General features: G+C 39.6%; 1 protein-coding gene across 1 annotated transcript in view; it reads left to right on the top strand.

Annotated features, from left to right (window-relative positions):
* GRB2 (growth factor receptor bound protein 2) overlaps window positions 1-12,843 on the top strand; it is a 68,934-nt gene extending 56,091 nt beyond the window's left edge. Inside the window, exons 4-6 of the mRNA XM_081968249.1 lie at window positions 5,053-5,175; window positions 5,926-6,094; window positions 10,755-12,843. Coding sequence (XP_081824375.1) covers window positions 5,053-5,175; window positions 5,926-6,094; window positions 10,755-10,940 — 478 coding nt within the window. The 3' untranslated portion in view covers window positions 10,941-12,843. The remainder of the gene's footprint in view (window positions 1-5,052; window positions 5,176-5,925; window positions 6,095-10,754) is intronic.
* Window positions 12,844-13,136: the final 293 nt, after the last annotated feature.

The following is a 13,136-nucleotide window of genomic DNA, read 5'->3' as shown; positions in this document are numbered from 1 at the left end:
TAGGGTCCTCTCTTCATTTCTGAAACGGGAACATGCTGGCTGGGGTTGATGGGAATTGGGAGCTTGGGAACACCCAAAGAGCTACAAATTCTCTATCTCCGGGTTAGAATTTTGCTTCCCTTGTCAAGGAGAACGAGGGGCCAAGAAAGGGCAGATAGAAAAGGAAAGGGGATATTTTCCAGTCCTGTGAGCAAAAGGGAGACTGACGAACCACTCCACCACACTCCAGAATGATTGTCTACATCCCATATTCAGTAAACAATTGGAATGGCAGGGAATAGGAAAAGGAAATTGTAGCCACTTCTACTTCTAAACATCTTGTCCCAGGCAATCTCTCGGGATGGTACACAAGCACATGCATGCACATTCTTCTATTAAAGAAAGATTTTCTCAGAAGCAACAGGCAGTTCTTGGAAAGCTGGGTCAGAGAGATTGCTCAGATTTGTTCCAGGGCCCAAAGTGGAAGAGGGGCTAGGCTTGAAAGGAGAGACTGGGCCAAAGGAGAAATATTGCTGGCCAAATATGGCCAGCAGGCCAACATTTCCAGTTATCAATTTTAGCTCTTTCTCAGATGATTCAGGAGGTGATTGCAAAGCACAAGAAATGGTGAGGTTAACAGAGGCAAACTACATTGAAATTAGGTTATAAAGGGCCAGTATCTGTAGGGTGCCATACTATCATTGTTAGCTAATTAAGCACTTGTTTTATGGCTTTAACAGCCATTAATTTGTTAAATGTTTATGCCACCCAAAGCTTAAATGTACATTACTTCAGACGTCAAAGTTCTGTAATTTTAAAAAGTATAAACTTCATAATTATATATATATAATTTTTATCCTTTCCCAGTAATGCATTAGAGTAAAATATATACAGAGGTAGTCCTCACTTAGCAACCACAATTGGGACCGACAACTCAGTCTTTAAGCAAAGTGGTTGCTAAGGGAAACTATGACAGTGCTTTTGATCTTACTTCAGCTTTCCTTTGCTTTACAAACCTGTGAAGGTCATAAATGCAAAGAATTGAATGCAAAATTACTTTTTCATCACTGTCATGGTTGCAAGCAATCACTGTCCAAGGCTGTTGTTAAATGAGGAATACCTGTACTCTTAATATTTTTTTTTTAAAAAAATTGTTTCCTCCTTTCTAATTCTGACTTCTAAAATACATATTCAAAATGCCTCTCAACTGACTGATTTTCTTCTGCCGCCAATCATTCTGGAAAACTATAGTTCTAAAGTACAGTTGGATAGGTCTTGTTTTACCTAGGATAAAAATAAAGCAAAGTGCTATTTATAGATGCCTCTTTTTAGCCAAGGTTGAAAATAATTGTAGGTGCATTAAAAACCCCAAGATATAAATACGTTCTTGATTTGCTTAATTCCAAAATTCCAACAAAAAGGAAGAGCTCCCAAAAGGTAGAGACTTTTTTTTTCTTAATAAGCTTTGAGCAACTCCTACATTTTATCCTGGGTTAAAATTTGATATGAGGAAAAATCGATTTTAGGCACCACTATAAAAATGCTGAATGGATCATAAACTCGGCATCTTTTTATTGAATGCAGTTAAATTGCAATGAGTAATTCTTGGCTTTCAGTTAGTTTGCTTTGCTCATTGGTGAAATAGTGTGGTGTGGTTTTGAATTGGCTGACTCTAGTAATAAATAGCATGCCTAAAATTACATTCTATTGACATGCTTCACATGCTGAATGTGAAGCAAATTGAGCCCTGCATAATGTGGCACCGTAGTGACTGACCACAAACAGATTCAGAGGTTCTTTGGTGGTGATAGGAATAAATAATAATTGCTACATTTAGGAGCCAAAAACTTAGGTCAGTGTGCATGCTGAAACATATATTTTTTGTGCTATAACTGCAAATACCCAATATGCCCTTTGGTTTGCTTAAACAACAGATCACACAATAAAGTTTATATATTTGCCAAATTATTTGATGGTTATTTGAAGGATCATCTTCAAGAGTGGGGGGGGGGGGGGGGGATTCTGTGGTTCCACTCCCTTAAAGATGTACTTCTAGTGGGACTAAGAAGAGCCTTCTCTATGGTAGCTCTCCTCCCCCCTGTGATCCATGGATCATCCTATGGAGATAAGATTGGCTCCCACTTTCATACTCTTTCACAAGTTTTGCCAGCGGGCCAAGGAACACAGAGTGGATGGAGCCCATTAAGTGGCTTATTTGATTGACCGTTGTTAGGGTGAGGGGCAGTAGTTGCCACTTTTTATTTTTATTTCATATGACATTGTTATTTTTGTAAGCTGCCTGAAGTCACTGAGAGTGAGCCATGTAAACTTTTAAAATAAAATAAAGTAAAATAAAATAAACAATACATTTATTTATTCATTTGGGGGACCTATATATCACAGTTCTATTTTGTTTGTTATATATTTGCAAGAGACAAACTTTTTTGCAAGGACATTTATAAGGAAACTCAGTTTATTTCTGAAAAAAGTAAGCTATTGTATGGAGCAGATATGAAAATAAACCCAGCTTTTTTGACAATTCCTACAGTAAACAGAATGAACAAATGCAGTTCTCTTGATGAGATAATGTTGGGAAGTAATCCACTAAATGTGTATTTTTGTTTATATCCAATAAGATCCAGGTTTTTGTAATTCTTAAATCTCTTCTGACAGAAGGCAGCAGCATTTCCTATGGACATAATAATTTTTCAGCTATTAGGGTGCAACACATATCTTCCCTAATTGCGGTCCCTAAAGTAAACCTGCAAGCTAGTCTTAATATCACCCTGTTAGAGATAGGAAGGGACAGAAGCTTCAGGGTATAAAGAATTTATGATACAATTCATACTGGAGACTTTCTGATTTGTAGCTCAATCATTTCAATTGCGATGATAACCCAAATTAGGTTAACCACTTATAGCTCAATACAGCAAGTGATGATTAGAGTCATTGAGTCATAGTGTTGGAAGGGACCATTTAAACCATCAAGTCCAAATATCTCCTCAGTTTGAGAATTCAGCTGAAAGCACCACAGGCAGATGGATATCTAACCTCTCCTGTTACACATTAAGTGAAACAAACCACAGTCTCACAGGACTATTGATTCCTAATCAAACTGCTCTTGCTGTTCAGGATTTTTCCCTAATAATCAGGATCCGCTTTCCTCTATTTAAAATCCCATGCCTTGTACTCTAAAACAAGAGAAAGCAGCTCTTGATCATTTTCTGTGGGACATCCCAAGTATTGGAAAAGTGCTATCAATCAGACTGCCCTCCTTTGCAGTTTGGACTGGAAACAGTTAATCCCAAAACTAGCCTGTCAGAGCTCTTATTGTCCAAAGGAAGGTTATGTTGAAGTACAAGCATTTCAGTGAACACTGTACTTCAATTGTTGATCTTAAAAAGCAGAAGCTATCTACCACTTCAAAATCTTCCCTGTTTGTTTTACCTGTTGTCATTAGTTTTGTCATCTTTATACTTAACTAGCTGATAGCCCAGTGTTGTCTGGGTATTTCTCTATAGCAGGAAAATGTCCGGACCAAACGTAATTTCTAATGTTGGGTTTTTCCCCTTGTGGGGTATTGTGAAGCCATTACCATGGCAACTCCACTGCGTTGTACAGTAGAAGCCATTTTATGGCAGTATAGTAGAAGCCATTTGAAGGCGCAACAGGCTGTATCGTAACAAAAGACACACACCAAGGGGTGTTAGGAGTGTCTTACATCCATTGTATTTGTTTCCAGAGAGTAAGTCATCTGTGTACCAGGTTTGGCTGAAATTGTTCAAGGTGTTCCAGAGTTATGCTGGAACACACACACACACACACACACACACACACACACACACTTTTATATACATAGATTTTGGATCCATTTTTTTCATTGTGCTCCTTCACTTTTATTACTAGATTTTGTAAATTATTTGCATTTTTCACAATCAGGGTACTGTTATCAGCACAATGCAGAATATTGATGTTTCTTCCTCCAGTTTCTTTCATCGTTTTCCAATCCAACTTCCCTCAGTATAGTATATATTGAGTATATAGGTTGAATAAATAAGGGGACAGTATACTGCTTGTCTCATTCTTTTGCCAACTTGGAGCCAATCTGCTTTTCCATGTTGGTCTGTACTATGGCATCCTGATCAGTATATAGGTTTTAATCAGTGAAATGTGAGATTTCCATTTTCTTAATTACCTTCAACATCTTGACATAATGAACACAACCCAATGAATCAATGAAACATATTCTAACTTCTTTCTGGTATTCTTTGCCTTTCTCAATTATCCAATGTCCACCAACCATAATGTTTTGTCTTCCTTCACTTTTTCTAAAGCCAGATTGAAAACCTGTCATCTCCTTTTCCATGTAAAGTCTAGCCTGCATTGGATGAGCCTAAGAATTATTTTGTTAGTGTTTAAATTAATAAATAGTGTACAATAGTTTGCACAACCTATTAAGTCTCCTTTGTTTGTTACTGATATATAGATTGACCTCTTCCAATCTGTGGTCAACTGTACCATTCTCCAGATTTGCTGTCATTGCTTGGTTAGGACGTTTACTGATTCTCTTCCTTGCCATATGTCTGTAGATTTTCCATTATTTCCTACAATGCTGATCTGATCATCACTGGACTCTTGATATTACTTCATCAACAAAACTGATAAGATAGAGTTTGTTGCAGAATTGAAAACATTTATTAAAACCAAGTATTATACTGCAACTAGGCAAGAATCTTTCATATCCTTATAATTCCATTTTTCTCAACTTTCAAAGTATAGCTAAGGATTTTCTGTTAACAAATTAAGGTTCCATTTGCCTGTCATAAGTTGATTCAACGTTGCCAGAATTTGTAAGGATACTAGATGATGAATTCTGAAAATAGCAGCATGTTATATATGCTCAACTATTCCAACATTTCTCAAATCAAACAGTTATATGGCCTGTACGCCCATTCCAGAAAGAGTTTAGCTGGTGTTGTTTGTCAGATTGTTACTCTGGGAACAAGCCTGTCCAAACTTGTTCTTTCCACGTAATTTGAATTGGGCTTAATTTTCAGTTCTGTGTTTGCGCAGGTGGTTTTTTGGGAAGATTCCTCGAGCAAGGGCTGAGGAGATGCTGGGTAAACAAAGGCATGATGGTGCCTTCCTCATCAGGGAGAGTGAAAGTGCTCCCGGTGATTTCTCCCTCTCAGTCAAGTGAGTATTACTTTTGGATTGATTTGACCTGATTTGAACGGTTCCCTGGCTTCCAGTCCAAAGTGATACATGATCACACGCATTGGAAAGTTTAAAAAAGTTATCCATAGCTACTCACCTGTTTCTAATTCAAGTGCATTATCTACCAAAAGAGAATATGTGTTGTTTTTTTGCTCCCAGTCTTGTACCCTGACAGAAAAATAAAGTACTTTGCTGAATCATCGTTGTGTCATGCAATGTTTTAAAATATAAAAAGAAGGCATGGGGGCCCTTCTTTTAATATCCAGGCTTAATAGCCTGATCGTGCTTTTGTTTATCCACATTTAGAGCTTGCCTAACTCCTTAGCCACTATGGATGGCTAAGATAACAGAGATAAAAGTTTTTTATTTTATTTTAAAAAGGACCTTGGTCAACCAGACTGGACTCATTCTTGGATTTAACTTTAGGTACCGCTATTCAGTTTTTGCTAAGCACAGATAATAAATGTGCGGTAGTAATGAGAATTTCAAGACTTGCAAAAATTAATAGAGCTTTCATTTCACACAATTTATATGCACTTATTTCCTTGACTTGTGACATTGACTGCTGGCTTGTACTGCCACCTCATGTTTAGAAATCCTCAAAACCCCAATGTGCATTTCCCTTGGCTGAAGATTAACCCTGTAGATGTGCAAGAAAAGAATATTCCTTTCCTGGGAGAAATGTTAAAGCAGTGAGTACATCTGGAATGTTCTTCCCCTTCTTTTTAGATTTGGAAATGATGTGCAGCACTTCAAGGTGCTTCGAGACGGTGCTGGCAAGTATTTCCTCTGGGTGGTAAAATTCAATTCTCTGAATGAGCTGGTAGACTATCACAGATCAACCTCTGTCTCCAGGAACCAACAGATATTCCTCCGAGACATTGAGCAAGTGCCTCAGGTAAGAAAATCTTTGGAGTTTTCCTAATCACAATATTACTTTTATTCTTTACTAGCCAATAACGTGGCATTGCCTGGGTATTTATTTATAGGGGGAAAATGTCCGGACCAAATGTAATTTCTAATGTTGGATTTTCCCCCTTACCAGAGGGAGCCCTCTTGTGGAGTACTGAGAAGCCATTACAATAGCAACTCCACTGTGTTGTACAGCAGAAGCCAGTATGGCACAACAGGCTGTATCTTAACAGAAAACACATCCCGAGTGGTGTTAGGGGTGTCTTACCCCCACAGTATTTGTTTCCAGAGAGTAAGTCATCTTGGTACACAGATGACTTACTTTCTCAAGTAAGAAATTGCTCAAGACGTTCCAGAGTTATGCTGGAATACACACACACACAGCCATTTTTATATAAATAGATGCATACCTGTAGGAATGTCTTTTTTTAGTTTGCGTGTGGAGGTGTTTCCATGAAGGATAAGTAAAACCTTGATGACTTATGAGGACAAATTGTGTTAGGCTCTATTCTGCTTTCAATAATGACACTATTTTTAAAAGATATATAAACCCATTCCTTACGCCAGACTCTCAAGGATTTCTAAAAATTATACAATAAAAAAGTACAACAGAACACTCTGTTTCTGAAGTAGCTGATAAGCTTTTGAGACATGCATGAAGCTGCCGAAGAGAAAAGCAGAGAGATCCCTAGCACTATCTGAATGCACTATTTCTGTGATGTTAACAGGATGCAGCTCAACATGCTTAAATGCCTGGACAATTAAAAAAAAACATTGCCAAATGCCAAGGAGTTACTAAACTTGACAATGTTTGTGGAGGAGAGCTTTCTACCTGGGGGGGTGGGGGGAGCTGAGCGGTACTGCAGGTCAGCTGTTTTTGTCTCATCTGATTAGCAGAGCAAAGTTGGCTCCGGAGTCCAGTCGCAGAGGAGGAGATGCAGGGAGGCAATCACTTGGCTTCTGCCCTCCTTTCTGAGATTGCCCTGGGAAAATTAGAGGTTGCGGAATCTGGGGCATTGCAACAAGGTAGTGTGGAAATGATGACAACATGTAGGCAAGTAAGGCCCTTGTGGTAGAGGACTTTGACAGCTAATTGATTGCAGAAGTTGAAGCAAGTAAGCAACTTTGTAGGAAAGTCATCCAGTATTTGGTGACTGTCTCACATCCAATCAGTCTGTAACAAAGCTTCCCTCATCCAAACTCACCTGTTTCGATTAGCTGGCCTGGCATAATTATAAATGTTACAACTGCTAACTCCTGGAAGTATACCCTCAACTGGTTATTTTAAGGGTAGTGTTTTAATTCTAACTGATTTTAGGGCTTTTAGAGCCATATTTATTCTTCTGTACAGTGCTCTTAATTTTAACCTCCTCCATATATATATGTATATTTATATTTATATTTATATTTGTATTTTTATCTGTTATTTGTTGTGTGAACTGTACACCGCCCCAAGTCCCTTTTTGGGAGAGGGGGCGGTTTAGAAATGCGAAGAATAAATAAATAAATAAATAACTTGACTGTGGATGAGGGGGCTGACTCAGTCTGCAGCACCAAGTATGGTTGTATTATTTGTAACGCTGATAGCTGCTAGGGACATTGGCCCAGTTGTGAGACCCTCTGTGTGGGGCTGGTGTCAGTGAGGATTGTTGTTCACTTACCTTCCTCATTGCAGTATTAACATCCCTGCTTTGGCTCTTGAACTCTGTATCTAGGTTGGTGGAGACGTTCCGTAAGCTTACGGTTTTGAGGGACTTCACTCTTCCTTTCCTGGGCCCAGGGTCTGAGGTAGCACAGGAGTTCAGGGCAGCCATGGACCTGGGCTATCATTCATGGCCCAAATCATACAAGGGGCCACACGTTAAATCTGGTTTTTCCTTGGGCCAGTGACATTTTGATCAGGACTTAAGAGATGCTAATATCGGTTCCTTGTAATGGATGGATAATCCCCTGTTGGGCCTACTGTCCTCTGAAGCTGCTCCTTCTACAAGAAAGTGGGGCCTATTAGATCAACCCACCGTAGGGACCTGATGGACCCAGTGCAGTTTCAGAGGGAGCTTGGAGTTTTTCCTGAAACTCTAGCACGTGATTTTACCAGTGCCAACATGCAGCTTGGAATGAGCAGTTGACAGTGGTGCTAGAGCAAATTGGACCTCTATAGATTCGGTGCACGTGAATTCCGTAGAGCGTCAAGGTTTATCAAACAGCTCTGAGACATGAAGTAACACAAGACAAAGTGGGATAGGTTCGGGCTGGAGTACAGCACTAAGATAGCATTGCTGTCCTACTTGCTGATGATCTTTGGAGGACTTGAGCTGAGAGTGGACCATTCATCCCAGATGAATCTGGCCGTCCTGAATCTCTTAGCGTCTTTCAGTACCATGGACCATGACAACCTTCTGAGCCAGCTTTAGGGACTGAGACTTATGTACTATGTTTTATCTTACACCAATCTCAAGGTTGCTAGTATATGGATATTTGTTGTCAGACTGCCTTTGTCCAACAGATCTATAGTTATAGGCAACCGCTAGGAAAAAGCAGAAGGCATTGTATGCCATTTGGGCCTCAAATGATAACAATGTTCTGTCAGCCACCCTCTTAACCTTGAGTCGGGTTATTTAGATAAAATGCAAGAATAGTTGGAATAACAATTTCTGGTTAGATGAATCACTTGCTAAAAGAAAGATTTGTTGCTGTCATAGCTAGTCTGAATCCCTACAGCCCATTATTGATTGCAGACATTAGTTGAGCATTTCTGCTGGCTTCGCTGAATCTGATCAAAGGCAGAGCTGGAGTTATTTGTGATTTGTACATAGTTAACCCATCATGTTCCAGAGCCATGATGGCAAACCTATGGCACGTGTGCCATGGGGGGGGGGGGCGCGGAGCCCTCTGCCAGCATGTGAGCCATCACCCCACCTGAGCTCTACCACGCATGCGCATGCGCCTTCTACCTCCCAGCTGATTTTTGGGTCTCTGCAGCATGTGTTGCTTAATCAAAATGCAGTTAAAACACTATACAAGACATCGAGAATATAACTATATACATCCAACAGAAGTGCCTCACAGGAGCAGGTAGAGGTAAATCCTAGAGAGGCAGGAAATGCATCACTGAACAATGGAGGTGAATACTAGAGAAGAACAATCTGCATAGAAGGCAGACATAACACCTTTAACAGGGTCGGCATGCATGGGGGGCGGGGGCACCCCCCTTTTGGTCCGAGGAGGCTTCAGGGAGGCCTGTTAGGACCAAAACGGGGAGCGACAGGAGCGAGTAAGGGGGAGCGGGCACACATGTTCAGGAGGCAGGGCGCGAGGGGAGGAGGTCGCAGACACATTGTGTTATAGGTATGTGCGCACATGCGCGCTTTCACCACACAAGGACAAAAAGGTTAGCCATCACTGTTCTACAGTTTATTAGATGAACTACTTGTGGAAAAAGACTTCATCTCTCATATTCTTGTCTGCTAGAATAAAACCACAAATAACCTTTTATTCATTTTGTCTATGAATCTCACATACGAAGTTCCTCATCAAGCTATAAAAGAAGGAAGGAAATAGAGGGAGAAGTGGATTCATGAAGATGCAAAAATGAATTTTATTTTGACAGCTTAAATTTACATTAGTGTAGCAGATTTGTGGCACTCCAGTTTTTTATTATATTATCTAATTGCTTACAGATATCATAGTCAGTGGTAACTGATGCAGGGAGTTGCCATTCAGTAACATCTGGAAAGGCATAGTTTTCTCATCTCTGGATTACATAAATCCTCCTGTCACCATTAAAATTTTACTTGTGCAGGTTGTCTTTGACATATTACCACAATTGGGACCAGAATTTAGATTGCTAAGAAGGCAGTTGTTAAGTGAACCACACTAATTTTATGAACTATTTTTTTGCCACCGTTGTTAATTGAATCACTGCAGCTGTTAAGTGAATCATGCAGTCATTAGGCCAATTCAACTTCCTCCATTGACTTTGCTTGTCGGAAGCAAAGTGGGAAGGTTGCAAATAGTGATCCCATGATCGCAGGACGTAGCAATCGTCATAAAAAATGCCACTTCCCAAAGTTGCCCAAGTTTTGATCATGACATTGCGACATAATTGTGAAGACTGGTTGTGAGTCTTTTTTTTTTTCAGTGCCATTATAACTTTAAACCACCATTAAACAAATGGTTATAAGTTGAGGACTACCTGTATAAATGAGTTCTTTGGATAGCCTTTGTTGTTAAAGCAGCCTCATGGGTATCAAAATCACATCTGCGCAGTAAGATGATAAAGAGTTAATAATACTTCACTGCCCAATGTTTGTAGATCTATTTCATATGTTAGATACAACCTCAAGGATTTGAAAATGCTGCTCACTTTTCATCACAAGACTTTTTAAAGCTGCCGTTGGTTATAAAATTCAGGTCTTCACATTTCATGTATATCAGAATAAGCGCAATATAGAAGTAAGACTTGCTGCTGTTTCTATGACTGAACGAATTAACTCGCAAACCAAAATGCCATTTGTTGTCATCTTTCAGTCTCAACAGCTTCAGATGTGCTGACCGTAGGCGAGAGACCATAGTTGGTGCCACAGAAAGAAAAATGAGCGATTTGGAGGCCTCAATAAATTAATCCCCTCTTCTCTTCTTTACAGCAACCATCATACGTACAGGCTCTTTTTGATTTCGACCCTCAGGAGGAGGGAGAGCTGGGCTTTCGCCGCGGAGACTTTATCCAGGTCCTTGACAATTCTGACCCCAACTGGTGGAAAGGAGCCTGCCACGGACAAACAGGCATGTTTCCACGCAACTACGTTACTCCCGTCAACCGGAACATCTAGAGCAGATGGCTAAAGATTATTTAAGGAAAGAGGAAAAAACAGTACAGTCCGCATTCAGAACCTAACAGCAGCCAGAGATCTCCAGTCATCAGGCCATAAAACCGAGTCCCCTCAGGTCTGCATGAGGGGGAACACTTTTTTTCACTCAGAATGGAACTTTGTGGGGAGGGGACAGGAGAAGGGTCCAACTTTATGCACCAAAACTTTTCTTTAAATTAAAATGGATATTAACAGATTTCTTTGGTTATTTCTGGGGTGGCCCTTTTTGTTCACTGGTCCTTTTTCTCCCCTACACCAGTGCATCAGTGTATGAAGTGTTACTGCTATATGAAGTCCATGCTATGCCAGGAAGAGAGGAAGCTCTGTTGGTATCTGCTATTCAGGCATACGGTCTTCGGGAAGGGACTGGGAGAGGAAGCCAAATACATTAGCCAGTTTAAAACACACACACACACACCAATTATGCTTCTACCTTCAGTGTTTTGCCTAAGATAAGGTCTTAATTTTTTTTTTTTCCTCACTGCTTTTCAGTCTGAAATTTGTTCGGCTGTGGAGCAGAGGGGAAGATGGTAAATAGGTTGTAGGATTTTTCTGAGAAAACCTGCATTACAACCAGATCATGTTTTCATTAATCGTGACAGCTTTTAATTTTCTTTTTAATCATGTGACTTTAAGCACGTTCTTCTGTTTTTTAATTAGTGCCTTTTCCCTTGTTTAACAAAAAAAAAAAGTTCACAATTTTCAGTTTGTTTCTGTTTTTATGTAAATATTTAAGGAATCGAATGAGAGGAATGTAACTTTATTACATAAAAAGATCTCCATTTACCAGATGGAGCTTTAAAATATGTATAAGCATTTGATATTTTTCATACTAGTTGGGAAAAAAGGCATATAATGTCCCAAAATTCGCAGCCTGGGGTTCTTGCGCAAGACAGAGAAAATACCCCCAGTTTTGGGGGGGGGGGGGAAATTGGCATATTTTACAAAGCCTAGAGTGAAATTCCAAATTATTTTCCCCAAAGACAGTAAGGCCTCAAGAAATTGGACTTAATTATAGCCAATGGTTGACCCTAATGCTTGGGGAGGAGCAGTCCAGTCCCCTCTCGAGTTGGCTTGACTCACAGTTGCAATCGGTGACTATCTTCCAGTAGTTCCCCTTTTTTCTACACCAGTATTACAGTAGCTGGAAGAATCATCTTTCTTACTCACAAATCCCAGAAGGGAGATTGTATTCAACTTTTTATTCTGATAAAACTCATAGGTGCCATGCATAATATTATGAATGACTTAGACTTTTAAGACCAGGGAGAGCAACCTGCAGAGCTCCTGTGCCAACCAGTTACCTTATTTCCTTTTGCTGAGCCGCATACCTGGAACTTCTCTACCTTAGTAACAGACCCCAAAACTACCACAGAGACCTTCCCTTACAGAAAAGCGCTGTTCTGCCCAGATTGGGGTAGGGGGGGACCCTGTGTTGGTGGTTGCCTTTTTATACTAAGTGTTACAGGTATTATTCCTGAGATGGACTCTGCCTTATATTTCCATTTCTCTCAGCAGGTGAAAAAAGAAAGAAAGCTACCCTGTAGCATATTAATTTCTCATGTTTTTCTTGCTAGCTGTCTTTCTCTCCATTCTCCCCATCCCCACTTTCTTTTTTTAAAATTATTGGAAAAGGAATTATGGCATTCTACATTTGGACCATTTGATTGTTTTTTTTTTCTTATTTTGGAATTGGTGTATATCATGCAGCCTTGCAGACATAATGTCTTGTGTGTATATATATATATTAAATCAGTGTTTAAATAAAACAGGCCTATGTACGTAATCCGTTAACGCAGCAGCAGCATTTGGTAGATAGTAATTAACTGTGAATAATAAATATACAACAAATTCTTCACTTGAATATCAGTGTCTTCTTTATTAACACTTACAATTAAATAACACATTTAAGGAATCAGTGCGGGTTTGGTTATAGTAACGTGCTTTCAGAAATGGGAAGGAGCAGGTAAAAACTTAACTCTGATTTAAATTAAAATTATTACTCTTAACTTCCCTTTGGAGCACATAAAGCAGGGAAAGCCTGCTGGGCATATCTCCTTGATAAGCAAGAGTTGTTAAATGAGTTTTGCTTCATCTTACGATCTTTCTTGCCATAAGTGAAACACTCTTATTAAGTTAGCAACACGGCTAAGTGAA

Source organism: Natrix helvetica (assembly GCF_964273705.1).
Source record: "Natrix helvetica genome assembly, chromosome: 1".
Taxonomy (NCBI): Eukaryota; Metazoa; Chordata; class Lepidosauria; order Squamata; family Natricidae; genus Natrix; species Natrix helvetica.
Note: the sequence above shows the minus strand (reverse complement) of the source record. Positions and strands in the feature narration are given on the sequence as shown.